At 39.1% G+C, this 24,092-nt stretch overlaps 1 protein-coding gene across 1 annotated transcript in view; it reads right to left on the bottom strand.

Annotated features, from left to right (window-relative positions):
* Positions 1-24,092, bottom strand: part of ZNF827 (zinc finger protein 827) — a 111,131-nt gene that overhangs the window by 55,662 nt on the left and 31,377 nt on the right. Inside the window, 4 exon segments of the mRNA XM_050896187.1 lie at positions 58-291; positions 11,971-12,252; positions 12,255-12,453; positions 22,770-22,942. Of these exon segments, the coding sequence (XP_050752144.1) occupies positions 58-291; positions 11,971-12,252; positions 12,255-12,453; positions 22,770-22,942 (888 nt within the window).

Here is a 24,092-nt window from a genome sequence, read left to right as displayed (position 1 = left end):
CTGCTAGCACACATGAAAAAAATGAAGAAATTGAATATTATTAAATTAAATATCTACCTGAGAGCTTCATGAGGAGCTCAGATGCTGCCTTGACTGACATGTCCTGCCTCATCACATTTGCCGGCGCTTCCTGTGGCTTGAGTTTCTCCTCAGGGACATTTGGAGCTGAGGCTTTGGATTCCTGGCTGAACACATAGCTGGACTGAGACAAGGCTGAACTTGCAGCTTCTTCATCCTTAGGCTCCTCTTTCACTTTAAATTTAGGAGTCAAGGGCTCTTTCTGATTTGCAGCTGTCAAGAGAAGGAAAGAAGTGACACTTAATGAGATATGTAATATATAATCATAGAGGAGCTAGTAACAGGAAGAAACCATAACCTGAGAAATGCTAGAGCAGGTACTGGAAGCAAGCATGTCAAACAGTATTCAAAGATGCTTCAAGAGGTAAACAAACTTCTGCATCTTTTGTACAAAGGGACAGTTTTGAAACACAAAAACTGCATGTACCAGAGCTCAAGAAACCATCCTTCTCTTCTTACTTTTTTGCACCTACTCCTCCTAAAAGCATTCCCCTGGTCATTGGTCTGTAGGTCTTCTATAGTGATGGAAGTTTAAAACCTCATTTCACATGAGAGCAAATTTGGCAAAGCCCATAGGTACTACATATTGAGTTCTTAGAGCATGGAAAAGAGGCAAGAGATGAAGAGTAGAAAGACAGGAAACCTAAGAGGGGAGTAAAAGGGAAAAGAATAGCAAATTCTTAGGTCCTAAAAGTTGATATTTGTTAAGAAAGAGAACAGAGGGACTTTCAGAAGACAGCTCTGCACTGGAAGATGCTATTAGAGCACCGTTCCAAGTTCTACGTCCATAAAAAAGAAAGAGAGCAAGTTTAAAATAACCCTTTCAAATACTCCATGTAAGCAGCTGCACAGCCTCAGAGAAGGGTACAGAGACCTTGGGGCTGCTTAAAATCTACACACTGAACAATGTTGTTCTTGAACGGTCTTTCCGATACCCCTTGACAGTGGTAGATCCTTTGCACTGCCTTTGGTTGAAGGGATAAAACCAAGAACGCCTCTTAAACGATACTTCCAAACCCAAGCAATATAAATTCACAGGCAGACTGCATGACAAACAGGAGGCTAAAGAAGTTGCACTATTTTTCAGCAGCTCTTCTTACAATTCTTTATGTTTAACCATTAACAGATACTTCCTTCCCTGTCTCTTAGTAGCTTTTTCTTGTTCAAAATTTCACTTTAAATTCCCAGTAACACACAGCAGATGACTTGTTCAGTGCCCCAAACTTTGATGAGTTTACATCTTTCTCACCTCTCTAAACCTCTGCCTCCACAAATATGAAAGATAGAGCATCGTCCCCATTTTATTATTTTTCTAAGCTTCTCGCCATTTACCTCACTACCTTTCCTACATCTTTTCCTCATTCCACATGACAATCCCCTGCCTACCCCCATGACTCTTGCAGATGAGCTCTGTCAAATCTCACTCAGACCACGTAAGAAGGATGTACCCCACCACCCCTTTCACAGGCTGCAGCAGGGCATTAGAAGCCAACATGCATTGCCTGATGCAGAGAGCTGTTTGTTTTACAAACCCATTACATGAACAGGAAAAGCTGAGGAACTGGCATCTTACAGGGATCGTAATATCCAGCTGAAGGGGCAGGGTACCAACAGGTCAAATCAACCCAACAAAATCTGGCAACATACACCTGCTTAAGCCCTTGGTCTACTTGTTCCTCCACTGCACTGCTTCTTACCTGCCCTCCAGCTCCTCACTTTCCTGGCTTATTTCCTCAGATACTCTCCTTCTCAGCAGTTCCCTCAAAATCTGACTCCTAGAGAATCTGAATTCCTGCATCCCTCTGTGAAGTGCTCACCATCTCCCAGAGACTTCAACCCTAAAATATGGGGTACAATTGCCATCTTTATTGTAAACAGACACTTCCGTTTGCTACTTTGAGCTTTGTTCATTTTCACACAGTCCATTGTTTTGTGGTTTTCTGTGTTTGGGTGGGTTTTTTTCGGTTTTTTTTTTTTTTAAATTTTTAAAGCTACTACATTACCCTGTAACACAACACTTACAACTTTTCAGTTTATATTCCAGGACTGTTTGATTTTTCTCCTTTCTTAGGCAAGCCATTACCAAAGAACAAGATTAAAGCAAGTGGTATAAACAGTGTACACATAAGCAGCATGTACATACACATTGGTGCTATTTACTACTTCAGAAATTAAATTAGCTTGTATGTGTAATTTTTAATATGACCTATAAGCACTTTTACCAGTATTAGGAATTGCTCTTTCCTTTTTAAAAAAAAGAGCAAAAGCAGAAATATGAAACATTAAAGCATGCTTTAATTCATCAAAATACAGGTTAAGGCTCTCAAACCAATCTTAACTTTACTAAGGTACTTACAAAAAAAAAATCCATCTATTTTCTTTATCCAGGTCTACACCTTTCTAGCTCAGTCTATTCTGGGATTTGACCTGGGGTGATGAATGGTCACCAAAAAAAAAAAAAAAAAAAAAAAAGACCCAAACTTTCTATGCCACACTACCTTCTGCATTCCTTCTCTTTTAAAACATGCCACTCTAGCTGCTACTGAAATGAAAAATACCTCCACCAGGAGCTGAGTGCAACTGATAGAGAGCATTCTGCCTGAACTTTCAGAGAACCTGGAGGAAAAAAGAAAAAAAACTTTTTAATTTATTCATTTCAAGAAGGTATTAATTCAAATTGTCCCAGAAAATAAAGGAAACATGAGTCTAAGTGAAGAGGTATAGATGACCCACTGAGAACAATCATTAACGTGTGAAGCCAGCTACGTTTCTGCCCATGAACCAAGGCAGAAAATGAACCAGGTAGAGGAAGCACTATAGACCAGGTCAGCATATACTTTTACCATTTAAAAGACAGAGGTGATATTAAACTCACGTACATAGGTCAGTGTAAGTTTGCAACCATACACTGTGGTCCATTATAAGCCAGGTTAAGAACAATGTAAAAACATCCATACAGAAATAAAATCACTGTAACAGAATTCAAATAATATCACAGCCTTAAACAAGGAAGTTTTTTCAGAGTCAGGTGCTATAGTACGCAGTGGCAGATGCCTTATGGATTCCCCTACCACAAGAAGGAGGATCAAAGGGGGCACTTTTGGAAGAAATTAGCATTTATTAAACCCTCTTACCACCAAGCCAAAACCCAGCTGCCAGTCTGACCCAATCCAAGGGCAAGTGTCAAGTGGTACCTCTATGCTCTTCATCCCAGGGTATTGTCAAACTCTACTGAGATGAAGCCAAGTTCTAATAGCTCAGAGAACCAAAAATTCAAGGTAGGTCACATCAGAGTTTAAATAGTTTCATGATAGTGACACACCCAGAACGACTTGAACAGGGCATCCATCAAGTTTCCCTCCTTTCCTATGTCTCACCTTCCCTTTCTCTCCCTACCCCACACATTAGCTCTCCTACTGTGACAGCACGTGCTGCTACAAGCCACTGCTCCCTCACACTTCTGAGCTGCCACCCGGGATAACAATGCTAAAACTACGTTGACAAGAAATCTAGCAGCACAACATCAGCCATAATGTAAATGACCTCTTCATGAGATCTGTATACTCAGTTCGTCCCTGTGTGTCTACAAGACATCACCTATGAGAAGTATAAAACATGGTCAGAGTGCTACAATCCAGAGGAAGTCCTGAAGATGTGCATTTGGCAGTATTACATGAAGGGGAAAAGAAACCCAGACTGTTGTTCTTACCTATGTTGCTGGTTCTGCCTACTCTAGCTGCTTTGCTTTGGACAGAAGATAGAATTAACAAATTAGGAAAGAAGTAGTGTTTTAGTTAGTTAGTTAACTGACAGCACATTCCTTGAACTGACCACACTTTCCAAAAATCAAACATTTTAATCATAGACAAATCACAAAAATATGAGAGTTATTTACCTTATTTTTCTTCCCCCAGAAAAGAAAAACAAATAAAATCAGACAACTATTGGGTTGGCTTCAACCCAATTGCTTCAATTAATGGGGCTTTTGCTTCAATTAATGAGGCTTTTGCTCTTTCTTGAAATATACTAAAGCAGATTCCAATGTAAGTGAAGCTGAAATAGAAGGACAAATAAAAAAGGGGGAGGTTGTCCAGTCTAGCAGATCCATACATTAAAACTAGAGGGGAAAAAACCCCACCCTAAACCAAAAAACAAACGACCCCAAAACCAACAAAAATCCCCACCACTCTTGCCTCTGTCCCATCTTGGATCCACAATTATGAGCAAAATTGCTAACACATGGGAAATAATGACTATGATGCATCACTAGTCATATTAGGGAGAACAATAAACAGATGTAAGAAAAAACATTGCAAATAAGGGAAATAAAAGTTGACTGAGACCAATTTTTAAAAAACACTATGATTGAAGAATCTTTTAAAAATTAGAACTAGACAAGGATTAAAAAGATGATGTTGAAGTCTATTAAAGTATATTTGAACTACAAAATTATTACTTCCCAGAAGGAATAACATCTTCTATCTACATACAAAAATAGATACACATACATATACTTAATCTGTATTTAATTTACATTCATTCTGAACTGCAATGAGAACAGACTGAGGGATGTGTTGCCTGCAGACTGAATCCAAAAAAACGCAGCAATTTAATTTTGAAATACACAGCAAGGAAAAAAAAAAACCCATCCAGCAAATGCAACCAACAGGCAGCAGTCTCTCAAGCAGAGTTGATAATTCTCCATTTGTTCCATTCCATTCCATATCCAGAAAAAAACAAGATCAAAGAAGATTCCAGACTGCTGATTTTTATCTTCCTGGCAGCTGGAATCATTTGATCCATTTGGCAAAAATAGATGATGAAAGTTATAACACTTTCCTAAAACTGCCAAATGCCACAAGAAAAGCTTAGGGCATCTGCCACTAATCTGAAACACTCTGATAGAAGCTGCTACCTGCATCAGTCCACTTACAAGGATTTCTAAGTGCTCAAAATGTTTATAATTGAAAGAGGAAAAATGGGCTGATTACTTCAAGCCAAGCTCAATCTTACAAGTCACAATCAGCAGGAGTTGCTCACTGTTCCATCCATCTGAGCAAAGAACATGAGAAAGAAAAAAGAATCCAAAACAAAAATGCTGCTACAAAAGAGGCCATGAGAAAAAGCATCTACAGAGTCTGGGTCGAAAGGAACTGTGATGAAAACGCCACAGTACACTGCTGCACCATCATATTATGTTAGAAGTGATGCCTGACTACAGCTACAAAGATGAGGGAGAGCAGGCCAGTCATGGCTGAGGGAAAAGGGGAAAGTGAGGACACGTTCCAAAAGGCACTGCAAATTGAACTGGTCTCCTTGAGATCTTCAGGAAAACCTCCCTTTGTGATTCTCCTCAGAGCCACCATGGCAAGAGAACCATGGCATGTCTTCTACCTGAGGAAGAAAGGGCAGTGTTTTATCCAGGTCCTACTGGAGCTAGAGCATCTGAATGACACAGGGAGCCTTCCATTCCAGGTGGTAACTTCTGAGCTGCGGTGGTTAAAAGAAACCGAGGACCTTTGACAGATCAGTTCCGCAGTATTTGGAAGACACATTTCCCCGACAGTGGGCATCATTGTCCTGAAGGCAGCTGTGGTCAATAAAGGGTATGACTTGGGTCTTCTACTATTTTTGCTCTAGTAATTGAAATGTGCAGGTAGGTGTTGGCATTCTGCGTGGAGACTATGGCTTATATTTGATGACATTCAAGAACTGAGTAAGGCGTACAAACACTGCAGAAGAAGCCACTGGTGAGCTAATTGCTTTGCAAGAAAAATCTATGCAATTGGAACCTGTTGGAGAATCTCCAGACTAAAATCTAATTGGGCTGATAAGTTATGTTCAACTTATTAAACATTGAGGCTGTCTACACTGTAAGTGGCCCAAAAGGAGAAACACTGCTCTTCTGGCAGGACAGTCTAGCTGGTCTCTCATTTCTTTTTAGTGCCTTCTGCCCTAGAGTATTAATCTGTCCCAGAGCACCTCATGTTACCTAACGCTCCTGTGAGTGCTAACTCAATTACATCTCATTTTCAAAGCCCTCTACTCTGCCCTCAGCCAAATAAACTAACCTATAGGGCTCCAAGGAAGAGGATGGGAACTATCAGTGAAAAAGCTACTTACGACTCAAGAGCGCTCAGCATTAAAACATGTCTTTTTATCAAAGCAGTGGGATGGCAGAATAGACAATCATGAGAAGTATGATGATGGCAAGACTTGCACCTCTGGGCTTCCAGAGACCACTTAAAATATGAGGTCTTCCAAACCATCTTGCTTAAGTATGTTAAAAATGTGTAAGCAGAGGTTAAGAAAAGCCAGCTAACTATCCTGATCTTCTCTAAAGCTGCTTTGCATTTAAGGAGCTGTAGTCACGCAAAATGAGACACAGTGCTGGAGAATGACCAGACCTGCTACTGTTCCCTCAAAATTTCACAGTTTTCTAGTCCAAGTGGAATGGAGGAATTAGGCAAATTGCTAAGGCACCTGTAGGACCACACATTCCCCCAAGACGTCTGTTATACAGTTAAAGTCCCACCTGCTAAACAAGGTTGTAATATCTGCCAAGACCATCTTTCCTTTCCAGGTAAAAATCAAAATAACAGCAGAATAGGTAAAATTCTGGGGAAGCTGGAGAAAAGAGGGGGAGGAGAGTGAAAGGAGTGAAGGGAAATTTGTTGCTGGTAGGAAAGAATTGTTTGCAGTACAGAAATTTCTTCTCTCTACAAAGGAACAGAAACAGAGAAGGAGAGAAACACCACCAGACTGATCTTTATATTTGTTTAAGAAAACAAAAACCAAAACAAACAATCAGAGATGATTGAACTAACAATGTCTTCAATTCCCATTTTGGATAGATGTGACAAAGGCTCATGAGCTAGGACTTCTGGCCCAGAGTAATGGTGTAATCAAGGAAGCAAAAGAGCCATCAGTCTAGTCTAGTCTTATACTCCAAGTGTAAGAGTTTGTGTAGATATTAAAAATAAATTGTAAGCACAGAGCTGGTCCAGAATCATATTCGTGTCTTCTTTAAAGTTATATTGGGCTGAGTATACAAAAAAGCAGTTTGTTATCCTGCATTTTAAATGACTGAATTAGAACAGAGTCTACACTGTTTTATCTTGCTAAATTTTACATATTCCTTCAAGGTGTAAAACATGATGGGTATGATTTTAAGGATTTTTAGAGATTATAAGGGTGGTGATATATCAGTGGCAAAGATTAGTACAAGCTTTTATTTGCCCAAGTTTTAATTAGCCGTGCTATTGCCCTTTTTCAGTTTTATTTTAAATTAAAGGTCTATACGGAAATTATGAAAATGTGAATCTAGAGAGACACTTCAAAGAGAGATCTTGATGACATCAGGGGTATTTACACTGACAGCAGCATTATGGAATTCACAGTATTTTTAAATTAAGGATATGGCTCAATAATTGCCAGTCTTGTGCACTTACATATTCTAATTGAAATTTTACTTTCTGGTATAAACTATGAATCCTAAATATAGGCAGCATGGTCTTTTCTTTGGAACTTGCTACACAAATACATCAATTATGACAATTTAATTGGATATGCTTTTATTTTATTAAAAATAGCTGTTTGAAGAGTTCAAGCCAGTCAGTTCAGTACTGTCAATGGCAAATGCTAAAACATTTCAAAATTACTTGTGCTACCTTTAAGGAATGCAGTAATTTTCAAGAGCCAAACAGAACAAATAATCTAACTGATTACTTAGCTTATCTACTAATATTTTTTGTGTAGCTTTCTGATGATTTACTATTTTGTTATTCCATTAATGGAATCAGCTAATAAAACATGAATGCAAAGTCCAAGTACTTTGGACAGTCACCAAAATCCCATGGTGGCATTATTTTCCAAAATAAAGATTTGACTCCTCACATGATAGTGACAGCAGATATGACAAACTGGAAGAAAACATAGTTTCTCATTTGTTTAACATGACCAGCCCCAAACCCTCAACATGTTCTCTCTCCTTCCTCCTCTCTATTTTAAAGTTTTTCCATGCAACAACTTGGGGAACATAAAAAGAACTGCAGAACCAGGGCACACTTCATAATATACACTGTCACAAGATGAAGAGACATGCTTTCTAGAGTAACGCACTTGGTGAACACAGAGAGGTGGGGGAGAGAGGACAGCAATGAAGTATGCTTTACAATTACTGTTTCCACACAGAATTCCTCTGAGATCAATAGTGCAAGAATCCCATTCATTTTGAGGGGATTCATTTATTTTCGAATGTTATGAAAAGTAACTGCAGCACATAACATAGGCACAGTAATAACTTCACTAGAGTACATCGGCCATTGTAATTTGGATCACTGTGAAAGTCATTTTTTATTACAAAAGAAAACAAGCCTTAGAAGTGGGTGGAAGGACATCAGTATTTAAAGAGATGTGTTGTATAACGTCTGCCACTGAAACCTTTGGAACAGGAAAAGCAAATACTCTGTAAATTAAGATATGAATGCAGTTACAAAGTTTCAATGTGGAATTAATGGACTGGGGGAAGAAAATATTCTGGCAAAGCACTAATCCAGCAAAGTACTCGGGCAACTTAAAGCATACAAACAGTCCTACTGAAATAAGAGGGGGAAGATTTGAAGGTAAAAACATGCCCATGCGTAAATATTCTTCTGTTTACATGTTAAGTCGTCTGCTAATTGTCTTTACAAACAACAACCCTTTCCAAATTTAAATAAAATTTCAGAGAAACCTTTTAAATTTCTTGTGAATTTAAAAGCATCTCCTACCTTAAACTAGAACCTAGAGAATGGAATCTGGAAAAAATGACAAGATTTGTTTCTGCTGCTCTCCTTTGAAGTCTTTCTAACTATCCACACTCTTCATAAACTACAGTGCCAAAACCTTGGACTTCAGCAAGACTGAGAAGAGCAGAACTGTTTCCCCCTTCTTTGAGGCTGTTTCTCAGTGTATACATCCCAGTACAATGACTGCCTTTTTAGCATCAGTATGATGTTGTTAACTCCTGTTCCTTTCCCACAGAACTGTTACCTAGCTAGTTGTGCTTTTGTATTTGTGCAACTATTTGTTAAACAGTTGCACATTTTTTACAAATCTCTTTGACTGCGACTCTTCTCTTTTGACTGTGAACTACTTTCAATGTACTGTTTTCCAACTATCTGATATCCACTTCATCTAGACTAGAAAGGTACTGCATTGCACAACCAGAAATAATACTGAGAGTCAAGATTATATATGTTCTTATTAAGATTCAATTTTAAAATTCATAATAGTTAATAAACACCAATTTTGTACCGTCTTTCACCCTAGGCGCACCAGTTAAACTTCTGGAAACTGTAACTCTTAGGTCTGAAGGGAGACAAGCACTCCTCTGAGTCACACACTTGGAAAAAGAAGAGGCTGAAACCACACAGAAATGAAAACCAACAGGCCCTGAGGTCTCCTATGAAACTGGAGGCATACAAACTGACACCAACAAAGAAGAGGAGGAGCAATAAACATTGGCAAGCAAAAATAAATGTTCATTTAAACCATCAATATTCAATAAGAATAAATGCCAAATTCTAAAAGTCTACTATCTATCTACTGCTTCTTTCTTAGCCACAAGGCCTGTCAGAGAAGAAAATTAGATTGTTTTGACATAATTTGGTCTCGACAAATCTGTGTTGGCTGTTACAATTGGCATACACAATTTGAGATGTCAAAAGATTTATATCATTGAAAAGGTAGGGCCAATAATTGAAGTTCTGATGGGCCTAACGAGAGTGTCGTAATAACAAAATCACTCAAAGGAACTTGGTTCAGCACAGCAAGCAGTCAAAAAAATGCAGCTAATACTTAGCCAACTTGCTAAAAGAGAATTACTTCTACTCTAAATTTATGCACACTGTATGGAGGAAAGCATGAGCTAAATGTATATAACACAATATAAATCTCAGGAGAAAAGAAATTCCTTTCCTTTTAACATTGCTCTTCTTGTGTAGTAAACTTGGTGACTGGCAGTACATTTTCATCCAAATATGCACACATACAAAATTACAGATACATCTCACTCCCCCAGTGACTTTATAACATGTTGCTAGGTAACAGTGCATACAAGTCAGGTTTCAAGACCTTTAGTAAGTCACCATAAAATAACTGCATAGGCCTTTTGCATGAATAATGTACATTTGTATCCTTTTTCTGATGCCAATAGATCAGACATTGAAAACATGACCATCTGCCAAACTGTAAACAGCTCCCCATCAGCTCCCACATGAAAAAAAACCACATCAAAATGTTGTATGTTTTCTCAGCTTTCAGGCTTTCCCCCCTCTCCTGCTTTTTGCTCTCATTCTTGCTACACGCAGCCATCATGAGCACTACCATCTACAGGTCAGTATAGTTGATGTGTTGAGCCACTTAGTGCACAGCAACTCAAATTTAAGACAGACATCAGAACAACAATATATATGGGACAGCTGTCAGACAATGTAAAAAATGGATTTCATATAGAGTCCAAATTTGAAACTCAATTAAAAAAAGTACAAGTAAAAAAATGTACAAGCAAAACAGACTCATCCTCACTCATTTTTTGTTGGTCATAATAATAAATTATATCGACAGTTTGTTTTTTTTTTTTTTTTTTTTTTAAAGGGGAGGTTTCTGTGGCTTCTTCCAACCCCCACAGCAAACCATTTGTGCCAGCTCATTTCACCTCCTGTTTGTCCTCAGCTCTTTTCTGTTTTCCTGGTTGGCTCCATGAAGCCTCAGGCTTGATTTCTTGTGTTTACCCATTCTACTAGATTCCCCACAGAACTGCGATCCCAGAGGTATAAAGGTCTTGGGAGATGAGGACAGTAAGCTTTTCCAAAATAAACGGCTGCGGTTTCACCAAGGCAATGGCATTAGGACAGAGCTAATTCCTTAGTTTACCTGACAATAAAATTTGCTAAAATGCAACTTACATTCCACTTAAAGGAAAAGGTGATCAATTATTCTCTATTGAAAAGGGTATCTTCTATCTCCAAAGTCTAAAACTTGCCAAAGGGACTGCCATCTCCTTGTGAAACAGAAGTTTCTTCAGTGACATTTTTCCTGACTTCTTTCTCTTTAAAAATTAAAGGCCAATTTTGAAAACATTTAGTATAGAATATCCCTCCAGCACGTCCACAATTCTGAAGCGTTCAGTCAAATCAATAAAAGAGCACATAAAATATAATAGATTCACCCTAAACACATCCTCCACTTCAGAGTCTCACATATGAATATCATTCTTACAGCAATAATCTGACAGTGAAAGAAAACACAACAAACACATGCTTTGCATTAGATATGGATTTCAATTAAAATAGTAAAAAATTTAAAAGCTGTTCATGAATCTCTAGGACTACCTTTTTTTAAGTGTTATAATCAAGAAATGCAGTTAACATTCATACTTCACATGTATTTACTTGTTAGACCTCAAATACTACTCTGAAAGGAAGGTGATCAATACTTTATTGGTCCTATTTAACAGATGGGTAAAGGCAGAGAACTTAAGAGCTGAATTTTCTAACATGCTTGGCGCTTGTGACCCTCAGTGATTTCAAACCAGAACTACACGTATTCAGCATGCCTGAAAAACACACCAAATGAGATTTGCCGAGGTAATTGTCAATGAACAGGAAAGCCTGGATAAAAAGTTCTCACTCCCAATCCCAGCAATTAAGCAGCAAAATCCCTCTCTTCTCTCAGCGTTTCCCCTCTTCCCTCCGTCATGCACCTCTTCTTATCAAAAGAAACAAGAAATTATAAGTTAAGAATTTGCCATGTTTTTCTCCCTGCAATTCCATGACTTAGAAAACCCAAGGCAAAGTGTTTCTTAGCCCGTAAAGGAGCAGCTGATGCTGCCGCTTGCTGCTCAATTACCTGACAGCTTCATAAGAAAATCTGATGCCATCTTGACAGAGATGTCTTGGCTGAATAGTGCTGATGCTGTATTGGCCACAAAGTCAGAGGAGTCTTTCAGCTTTGTGTTGTTGGGGGCTCTGTCAACAGTGCTAAGAGCAAAAGGTGCAGCTGAGATTCCATTGTCATCTTTGGGCTCTTCTTTCACTAGTAAAGGTGGAATACCTCCGCTAGGCTGCCCAGCCACATCAGGTGTTTTAGATACAGATGCTGATCCCATAAGGTCAGGTCCACCTCCTTCCCCTGTGGTCCCGGGCAGGAGTCACTATTTAGCTGTGGTGACCCCTTCACCTCAGTTTCTGGTATTTCCTCCTTCACTTTGGATTCTGTCCTGAGGAAATGTTGATGGCAACGCATATGGAGTTTCAGGCTGAAGTGGCGGGAGGAGGTAAAAGGGCATAGCTGGCATTGAAAGGTCTCACCCCTGTCTTGGTGCTGATGAACCTGGTTCAAGAGGTGAAAGATAAAAGCATGTATTAAGCAAAACAGTTTACTAGCATTATGGAAATCTCAACTCTACACTTCTCACACCATTTTAAAAAAAAAAAAAGTAAACTTATGAGTGAACTCTTCATTCTGAGCACTTAGAAGGAGGTCAGGCACTAAGAACAGTAGGATTCTTTCACACATAAGTCAAAGAACATAAACATCAGACTCAACTAAAAAAAAAAAAAAAAATCAGGAACATCTGTTCCTGCAGCATGGAAATTAAGTCTGCTTTGGATCAAACAGTCCTTACAACCAGATCCTGATGACCTGTCAGTGCATAAAAAGACATCCAAGCTATAACTAGTAGCTTTCTTGATTAAAAAAACAAACAAAAAAACCCTGTATCTATTACATGATCTGCTAAGCATGATCATTCTGTGCAACCTCATAAATAACAATTGTTCAGAGCAACCCAGCAAAACACCAACCTGCATAGCAATGTCCATCATCAATTCATGTATCATTAGAGTAAAAACACAGCACCTGGCAATACCAAGGCACTATTGAAACAGTTTGTTGCAAATTACTTCTACCAGAAAATAAACACCTCTGTTATGATAAAATACAAACACGAGAGATGGTGTTTGCCATTTATTCTATTTTATCAGTCAATTAATGATCACAGTTAATCTTACTGTTCTCATATTTTGACTGCAGGCTCTCTCTCATAAAGACTGCATGTTCCAGTATGACTACAATGCCTAGTATCCTCAGGCGCGATCCTGATTACCTTTTAAAGAGAACTCTATCCATCCATCCAAATGTAATGGTTTACATATTATTTGAACAGACACACTCATTAATATAAACTATATACATATAATTATACTATTTCTTGTTTAACACAGTACTCATGAAAGGGAAGGAATATTTGAGCCTAGCAAAACAGTGGCAGGTATATTGAAAAGTTTTTCTCTATAGCTTTACAAATGAATTTTAAATCCTGACAGTAGCACTCCAGGCTACTCCCTGCAGAAAGACTGGCAAATAAATACATTTGTTCCTTACTAATTGATGAACATGTGATCAGGACAAACTGGCACCAGACTGAGTTCCACACATTCATTTTCACTTGTGACTCGAGTTGGTTGGAAACATTTCAGTGAGACAGATTTTTGTTGGAAAATGGCAATTTGTTGAACGCAAATATTTCACCTGAAACATGGAGAGGTTTGATGAACTCTTGGCAAACAAGGCGTGATTCCCCTACCCTACTAAGTGGCACTCTACTCCCTGCTCCCTGGGCTTGGCTCAGAAGCAGACAGCTGTGCCAGCGATCCAAGGCTCGCTGCTATAGCCTGGGAATCCAAAAGCCCTGAGAGCTCCAGCTCTAATCAAAGCTCAGCTCTACACCAGGGAGCCTGGAAAACCTAGCTTTAGCTAAGGCTTTCAGCACTTTCCAGTTTCCTGCAGAGCTCAGATCTAGATCCCGAGAGTCCTGGTTACAGACACTGCAGAGCTCTGGGGTAACAGTAGCATTTCCCAAACACAGCTCTGTCAAAATTCAGGTTGGAGTTTCCCATGGTTGTAGATTTGGCCTGATTAATTTTCTATGTAGTAAGACGAATTCAGTCACAGGCTCTTATCCAGTGTTCCCAGCTCTACATACACAGAACTTGAATTCAGGTCTGCTAAAATGTGAAGCTGGGAGACGTCCCTCTTCTAGTCCTTTTTGCATTCAGTGAAGACACATTTCATTAGTGCTGTATAACTTTTCATTCAGTAGTTAAGGGCTCCGGAGATTAGGTACTAAACAAACAGATAGCAAGAGAGAGTTTCTCTTGGCCAGCTGCTTTACAGAATGACACTCTCAGTATCGTAAAAACATGACATTTATAGACGAACTAATTCTGGAATCTTATAATTGCACCGGACAACAAAAAAATTAGAAGCTAATGCTAACCTAAGACAGTTTTAAAGCAACAACCTTGCACAAGAATAGCAGCACAATAAATTCTAAATATTAACAGGTTAAAACAGAAATGCCAACCAGATTGCCCGTCTACACTACTGGAAACAGGATGGTCTGTGAGCACAGCAGTATGTAAGCAGTCTTCTTCATGAAGAGCATCGAGATGTACTAATGGTAGCAAGCACTCTCACCATGGCAACTTTATCTCTTACACCCACTGAGATTCTTTGTGCCAGGGTTTCTCTCCAGGATCCCCTTCAATCAACATTTCCCTGCCTACATATTTAACCACTTCTTCCAGAGGCCCTGTATCACAATCATCAATACGATGCCTTCTGAAGGCTATCACTGCTACAGTCAGGTGGCAAAGTCTGTGTGGGAGCCCACCTTCTCTCCCCAGGAGTATGGCGTGCCACCCACCCCTGCAATATCTTTTGAGAATGGATGAGAATAGGTGGGACTGATTCATCTGATTTGGATTTTTCTCCTGCCCAAAGACAATAGCAGCATCACCAATGGATTTCTCATAAAGTACATTTATAACTTGCAGCCAAGGAATGACAGAATTCAAACCCAAACATTTAGAGTTTTGAAAGGACGAATTTTAGAGCTACAAAAAAACCATATGAAACAACATCAAGCCCAATATTTAGCCCCCAATGTCCTGGGCCCAGTCCCATTTTTTTTTTTTTTTAATTCTCAAAAATAAATAATAATATTTATTTAAAAATTTGAACACTATTAGAAATAGAAGCTAAGAATTAAAGCCCCTTTAAAGGAAAAACTATCCTTTATTTTCTCATTCGACAGCAGCTAAAAGAGCCAAGAATTGCCATTCTGTGCTATTCGGAGGGAAAAGTCAAGGCAGCAACTACTTGCTGCAGAATAAGAAACAAGAAACCCTGTAGAGCTACACAGAAAGCCACAGGGGAGATCCAGGTCACACAATGTTACAGTCCAAAAAGCTGCCTTCTCCCTCCATGAGACAGAGAATGGCTCTTACACTGTGCTAATGCTACCCAATCCATCAGATGTCCTCTTTAGACTCAACTAGGCTGTTCTTGCAAGAACCACAGGCTGCAAGAGACAAGAGGGCAGCTGACAGGTTTTCTCCAAAGTCCCACTCTGAGCCCGGCTGCTGCCAGATTTGGATCTCTCTGAATTACGCTGCAACAAACCACAGTGCACAACCTGCTCATAGAGAATGGTTCTTTCAAAATCCCATAAAACTACTGTTTGACTTGTGTCAGAAACATTTAAGGACTTCTGCCTTCTAAGTTTATTTCATTTAACCATGGATATTATCCTTGACTGTGCAAAGTACTTGTATCATCTTTATTTTAACCTTACAGTCTTCCCAGTCTCAAACGATATTTCGTGGTTCTACAGTTTTTTCAGTGTGTGCTTGGTATGACGTACGCAATAATTTTCAACAGAACTATACACTTCTTACAAACTTTAGGCCTAGTTTGAGGACTTGGGTACAAATTATCTATTTGTCAAATTTTTTTTTATTTGTTTCTTTCAGTTTTTCTTGCTGCCTCCTCATTCTCATATTACAAGAAAAAAAAAAGAGGCCGTTCAATTTATCTTCTCTATCACATGCATTATTTTGATCACACCTCCCTTCTATACCTGGCAGTCCCATTCTTTTCAGCTTCTTTCTTTAAAGGGAGTTCTTGCCATCCCACTAATCATTTTCATTGCCAGCTTTTAAAATCCCTTCTATTTCTGATACGTCTTTTTGACACAGTGACCAGAAGTGAATATCCTAAGTGGCAGCATACCATATGTTAATAGCAGCATTGTAATATTTTTGGTGTTATTTCTGTTTTATTCTACAGTCATTCAAATATCTAATGTACTGTTTAACCACTGCTGCACATGCCAAGAAAAGGTTTTCATTGAACTCTCTACAACCATACCCAGATATTTTCCCTGAGTAGTTACAGTTCATTATATCAGACAGCCAGGTGCATTATTAGACTCTTGTTTCCAAGGTGCAGTACCTTGTATTTGTCAACAACAACTTCATTTGCCCCCATGTTTATCTGTCAGCCAGCCTCTTTTTGTCCTCTTTCAAGCTTTGCCTTTTCTAATCTTGATTCATGCACAAAGTTGTATCGGCTACAATTCTCTTACCCACAGTCATCATTTTGTGCAGATCACAGTCGCTAAAATGTGCACAATTGCACTCTTAGTAATGGAAAACCCCTCTCTTAGCCTTTTGTCATGCTTAAAATTGCTAATTCCTTCCTACCCTTTGTTTTACTGTCTCTTGGTGAATTTCTTAATTTGCCATAGTACATCACATTGCTTAATTTATTTGGCAGCTTCTCAGTGAGAAGCGTTGCCAAAGGCTTTTTTAAAGACCACATGAATTTCAACTCATTCTTAAGTCCATGATTTTCCTGACATGCTCAAAACATCTTATAGAAGAACACATGATTTTCTTTACAGAAATCATGTCCCTATCATATCACATCATTCGTATCATTGTATTTTTTTCTGCTATGTTTTTTGTTGACATGCTAACATTTCTGGTATCATAAGCAGCTTCTTAAATCATCTTTTCATACTTAAAAGCAATATCCCTGCTGATTTACCAGCCAATTTAAGTCATGGGAAGTACACACTGGCCCGTACAGATGTATCACCGTTACAAATACACGTGATCCCACCTAACAGGGTACAATTGGGAGTATGGGTGAGGGAAAGAGTGACACAGGCACATCCTGCAATTTTGTAGTACTGGTGAGGTAGATCTTTTCTTTTCCCCTTCCTTAAAGTTGGGGTAATGCTTTGCACAGACTCTCCCTTCTAGTTATGAGGCACAGGAAGGGAAGGACTGGCATTCACCTTTCTTTTGTGGGACTTAACAGGGGTTTTTTGTTATTATTTTTTAAACACTCAGAATAAGAGGAAATGTTTTTTCTGAGAACCTTCATCCCTAAGCAAAATCAGAACATAAGGGGTTTGGGGTGCTGAATCCATTCACTGCTATATTTGCTTTGGGCTACTCACTCTTTACTTACTTTCTGTGACCTAATTATCACTTTTTTCTTTGCCTACTATAGGTTTTATTTTTCTCACCAACTTTCAAGGAGATTAACATTTCCATGAGGGGCATCTGTTTAAGCAACTACTACAATCAACAACTACTATAACCTGGCCATTTAGCCATACCTGCCTACCCACTGATTTTTTGGGGGGGGGGGGGTTGTTGTTTTTTTTTTTTTAACTCTCTTTTAGTAAAATGCCGCCTTCTGCGACTGCATTTGAGTACACTTGAGAGGTCTCCATACTGCATCTATCATGTGCCCTCTGCTTTTTCATTTCATGCTCTTTTCTGACAATTTCCCACATTTTTTAAATATTGCACTTTCAAAAGTTCAGTGCTACAGTGCTAGTTTTGATATGATCCTTCCCCTCAGGACACATACATTATTTATATAGTATTTACTTTTTGAAACTATTTCTTTGCTTTGCTTGAAAGCAAAGGGAAAAAAGCCTCTCTGCAGGGCTGGACTGGACTAGGTGTTCCAAAAAAAATTTTTTTTTTTTTTTTTCCTTTTTTTCTTTAAGGTAAATGCATAGCCTGTCTTATCCTTGTCTCATATGCAAAAAGTGACAAAATTAAAAGGCAGATATTTGAAGTCATTTGTGGTACCCGTCTGAGACCCAGGGCACAGATTTCACTTGTTGAAAAGCTGTGCAAGTTTGCATTACCTCCCCTCAGCTCAGGGGAGGTAATGGAATCACAGGTGCCTCCCAGGGCTCTTTAAGGTTAGCTTAAACCAAACTAAACAAAAAAACCCTCCCATAAACCACAGTCAACCTCCTTCTGCCAATATGGTGAAGATGCTTTAAAATAACCTGTCCTATACCTCATCAAAATGGATTAGGAATGCTTATTCAGTTGTGTGACCCTAGTTGAGGAAGAAAGAGGGAAAAGCAAATCACTAAGCGGTAGTGAGCACCTGGCTACATTCTTCAGGGCCCTTCCTTATTCCCGCTATCATGTAATTAATAGACTCTCCCTAATCAGGAGGCTGATTATAACCCTCTTCATATTACACAGGAACATTAATCTGAGATCTCACTACATGGTCCCTCTTCATAAGCAACAGAAACAGGAAGATCCCGTGGTTGAGCATCACATGACCTGCCCGCCATTGCATCTAACTTTTCTGTTAAGCTTAATCTTCCCTTTCCTCATTTTCTGTCATACCATCATGCTTTAGCACGTGTTCACAATGCCAAACTTCTTTTCCACTGCTAGAAGAGCTGGCTCACCCATTTCTGCCTTATGTCTATATAGCAGCACAAGGAACATTTATAGATATTATTTTTGGCCATATGCTCCTCTTCCTCATTCCCCCTTCCAAGTGCTCAGGCTAATATCCTGTTGCTTTCTTGGAACATATCTGTATGATCTCACAGTCTACCCGACCACCAATTGCTGAGGAAGATGTGTGCATGATCCAAAGACACCAATTGGCCAAAGACTGACTGATGCTTGTGGTATTGCTCCGAGGTAAATTTAATCCCTACTTCCCTACCAGGAAAAACAGAAAAGCCTGAATACATCTTGCTGAATTACACCACCCCTTTCCATTGCTTTCTGCAGAAGTAGTACATAAGATACTCTCTCTCTCAAGAATAAAACAACATAATCCAGCTGAAGATATGTTTAGATAAACAGAGAGAAGGACTCAAGCACAACCCTTGCTGCCTGCTTGGACAAGACACCTCTCTCAGTTACCCATTCATTTTGTCCAGCTTCATTTTCAGTATTCTCAGCACCCCTGGAAACCATGCTATGATACCAGAATCAAGTCCTGAGATGCTACCCCCAGATTCCTGAGAATAAGGGCCAAAACTTGTGGTTATGCATGTGCTATAATTTGTCTCTACAACAGACTAATAAAATTCCGTACTGTGTCTCTTTTAGGATTTTTCTAAGGTGCCTGTCACTGTGGAATCTAAATGAAATATAACAATTACAGATAACACTATGTGCCTTAAAAGGCAGTCTACTCAGTCTCCCTTGTTCATTGTGTGTCTGTGTGGAAACTTTCCTTCTGCTTCCCTTCTTGCCTTTCACTTCCTCACCTCCAGTTGTGAGTTGGTCCTGACAAAGTGCCCTTACTGGAAGAATGCTTCATCAACATGGTGGGTAGCACATGTAGATCTGAATATGGGTCAGGGCTGGAATCAATCCAGCTCTCTATTAAGATTTTCTCTAGCAGGGGACAAGACACCAAAAATGTTGGCAATGTTGTATTCTGGGTCAATCAGTTTGACATGTTATAATTACCATAAAATTACACAGTATTTATATTATATAGTTATTATTTATTAACCTAAAGATACACACAATAAGGAAGGCCCATATGGACACACACAAACCACTCATGGAAATTAAATCTCTAAATAACCAGTTTCAATGGAAAATGCCTACAAGAACCTAGAAAAAAAGAGGAGATGCTTCAGCTCATGGCTACACTGCCTAGGAGGAAACAAAGACAACACTACTAGATTTTGAGGACTGCAGCTGGACAAGACACCTCAACAGGTTTTGCCTGTCATCCTTATCAATAGAACATAAAACCTGAAAACCGAAGAACAGCACAAAGTAAAAAAGCTTGGCTTGTGATAGCATCCTAGAATAAAAATTAGCTTATAATGAATGACAAACACCAGCCTAGTACCCTAATTTTGAGTAGCCTTTTTGGTTTTGAAAAACATGTCTTCACCTCTAGCCGCAGTTGACTCATGGGGAGGGAGAGAGGGGTGGAGAGCTAGAGGCAGCTCTGCCTTTGTGGGTTGCCTGCCAGGAAGGAGATAAGGCCAGGTAGCTCCCAAAGGATCCTAGGACAACGAAGAGAACCGAAACATCTGACTGGCATAACCAGAACACTGCATCCTAAGTAGCTCCCAGCTGTAACGTACCATTTCTGATGTGTATTCATTCCATTTTGAACACTGTTGGCTTATATACATGTCAGTTATTATAATCTCATACTTATTTGCATACAGATTTAAAAGCAGCACTTTTTTATAATGAGAAAATAAATGTCATAATTTTTATTTTTAATCTTGTTATCAATTTATACTTTCACCAAAGGGAATTCAAATTATGCCTGACACTGTTGGACACATGACTAACATGCCCCTACCTCATTCACCTGCTTCAATTTTGATGTGATGTAAAAATATTTTTACAAATGGCCTACTCAATTGAGAAAAGTGTATGAAACCCAATGAAATTAAGGTAAAACATTATCTTTCAGATTCTTGTGCTTGTGATTCTTTACATCTATCCCCAAGACTATTACAAGGATAAAAGACCAAATACAGGCCATCTAGTTTTGTAAGACAATTGCCGCCTTCTTAAATAGGGAGCAGTTTTACCAGCAAAGACCACTGAGTCCATCATGACCTGCGTGATTGGACTGCATTAACTGAGGAGACTTCAGATCTTATCTCTATAGTAAGGCTACAGGAGGCTGTAATCTCTTACATTGTGTCAAGGAGCTCTGGGCCTGACTCTGACCTCAATGATGTCTAAATGAGCATTACTGGGTAATAATTACTATATTACCAAATAATTAACACTACATGTTACATGTTTGTACAAGGGGTCTGTTTTAAGATGACATGGGCTCAATTAATGAAGGGGTTTATGTTAGGTGGGGAGCAGAAAAGAGCACAAGGGCTTCAGATAGACATCAATTTGATAGCACACAGAGACAGTGAAAAAGTCCCTAATTTTCTCCAACATCCTACCTGTGACCACCTATGGAAATCACCATACCAAAAAGGAAGGAATAGGCCCTCAACCTGCAAATAATAGTTCCAAAAAGGCAAAAAAAGCAGAGAACAAGAATTTCTGCAGGGAATAACAGGGATGTCCTTTACAAAGCAGGAGACAACAACAGGTCTTTGCCAGGGAATAGCAAGCTTTTATAGGTGATGCATGCTTCTGTGCAGGCTGTCAACAACCGAAAACAAAAACCCTTTCTTATCATGCTGTGTTCCCATTCTTTCTACTCATCTTCTACTCAAGATGGCCATCTGTGCCCTCTAGTCAACACAGAACACCAAGTCCTAAAAGAAAGAGCCATAAACACCAAACCTACTTGTACCTGAGAAGGATTGGCATGATACACCAAGGATGCCTGGGAATAGTGCATTGATCCACAGTAGGAGCGTTAAGGGATGAGCCTTCAGAGTTTAGGGGGATGATTTCAGACCTAGCAAAGACCCGAAATACAGCAAGATCTGCTGTTGTGATCAGTGCAATCATCTGAATCATTTACACTGAAGTGAATAGTTAATTGGGTGTAAGCAAGGTCAGACTCTTGTCCAGTGATCTCAGATTCTGCAATAGCATATATAAAAGCTGAACAGTCATTTCTGTCCCCCTCCACACCAGTCTGGTACTCTGTTACACACATTTGTCTAAAGCAGACAAAATACTAACTATAATAAAACATTTCACTGTTATTATAAAACTCAACTGCATTAACAAGGGAAACGTTTTGCACTTCAGCTTCTTCATCCATGGGCTAATGGGTCAGGTACCATTTTTACTTCACCAAACATGTTCTACAGCTTGCAAGACTAGGCACTTTGTATGTTGCAGCCATGTAGTACTTCAGCTAAGCAGACAGAGAGTTTCTTCACATTTTTATATTTTTCTGTATCAACACAGATGTGGCTTCCTTCAAAAGATCATCTTCAGTTTGAGCCTAAAACTTAGGCTGAGTTAAAAGCACACTTTAAACTTAATGGAAACACTTGAAAACAAAACATTACAGTATAATCTGTCATTCATTTTGGTTTGGATGCTTCACTGCTGAAGTGCCTGCAGTTAAAAACTACAGCAAGAAAAAAGTTAAAACTGCAGGCCTGTCTGTAGAAAGTAATGGAGAGATCCCCTGCTGGTGCTGGCCAAGTTGGTATGCCCACTTAGTGTGATGCAATGGCACGCAGAGATGCTAGCTGGCATCCTGAAAAACAGCATTGCTGTATTTGCATGGTGTCGCATCTCAGCTAACATCCCTGCTTCTGGTGGTTCCAGGTCCAGAACTAAATTAGTCACAGACAGCTGTGCTGCACCAAGTTGACATAACCCAAGGCAGTTTCCACATTGCATAAAATGGAAAGGCAAGCAAAGGAAAAAGAGTTATTTCTTTCTCTTTTTATGGTCTCTTTATTTAAATAAAGGCATCATTAGTAGTACGACTAGGGAAATTTTGTTCTTGCAAATGCAAATGAAAAAGGTTTGTTATAGTATCATTTTTTGATTGACGATTCAAGTGTTTTGATTGTCAGTAAACACTTCCCTTACCTTCATGTGTGATTTGAGATTGTCCTTGCGTGCACAGCGAAACGGACAGAGTGGACACTGATGACTTTTCAAACCTGTATGAATCACCATGTGCCGTTTCCAGTAACTCTTCCTCTTGATAACCAAACCACAGATCGGACACTGGAAAGGTTTTCCTCCTTCTTCTTCTGAGGCTTAGTAGAAGGGGGAAGAAAAAGAGAGGATCCTTTACAGCCACTTGTCGAATACCTTCCCCTTGTAACCATACTCAATATATCATTTTTCAATGCTAGAATTTCATCTGCAAAGAGACACATCAGTTAAACAACAACATGTACCAGAAATTTCAGTTCCTCCCCCCTGCATATCCCTTTTCCCCTTAATCTAGTTATTCTCCCTCTAAGAAAGGTGACTATAATTTATAAAGGTTAACATCCCAAACATCCTCTGGCTAATCAGTAGGGGATGCTACTCTATCTCACCTGGTCCTAATGTTCCTTATAATTTAACTGAACTGAGATGGATGTCTCTCATAATCACCACTTTGCAGCTTCATTTCCTATCAAAGGCTGGCTGTAGTAGGGTATGGAAAATAAGTTTAACTTAAAAAATGATCCATTTCCATATCTGATGGTCAGCTAGCAGGGGAGCAGGACATAAAGCATAGAACAATCCACAACTTAACTGAAAAGCATGCTGGTATTGCGTATCAGAGCTATTTAACTCCAGAAGTGAATGACTTCAGAACCCCTGCTGTTGAAATTGTTTAGTTATGGCTCGAGCAGATGCTGCTGCAACTTCAGCCATCAGGGGTCTTTGGGTCGTGGGTTTCCTTCTGCTCCTCTAGTTGCCACGGCTTTAAATCTACTGCCTTCCTAAATGTTTGCACTCTGCTTTACTGCCCAACTCACCTAAGATAAGAAAAGGATTTGGTGGCATTTATCAGGCAAATATGGTTGGTCTACTGAGTGTAGAACCATCACAAGGTTGAAGGAAAGAGAAATTCCTTGCTGCTGACTTTACACAACTAATCATCCATTCATCTTCTCACCATGATTTCCTCTGCTTATTATAAAGATAGGCCTAGTATTACTGTGAAATTGGAAGCCTTTTTCCTCACTGTAAAAGACAGACTATTTTCAAATATCCAGAGCTCAGCAATGTGCATCCTGCTATTTAGAAATTCTCTCAGAATATTTAATCTCATTATTATCAGTTATTTCCTACTGATAAGGATATAGCAAACATCAAATTCCCTTGATGAGGAACTAAGTGATAAAAACCTCCAGAAAGATTTGTCATATCCTAAAATACAATTCTTGCTATTAGGTAGGAAACAAAAAC

Source organism: Gymnogyps californianus, chromosome 4 (genome assembly GCF_018139145.2).
Source record: "Gymnogyps californianus isolate 813 chromosome 4, ASM1813914v2, whole genome shotgun sequence".
NCBI classification, from domain to species: domain Eukaryota; kingdom Metazoa; phylum Chordata; class Aves; order Accipitriformes; family Cathartidae; genus Gymnogyps; species Gymnogyps californianus.
The sequence above is the reverse complement of the archived record's forward strand: the minus strand, read 5'-3'. Positions and strand labels throughout refer to the sequence as shown.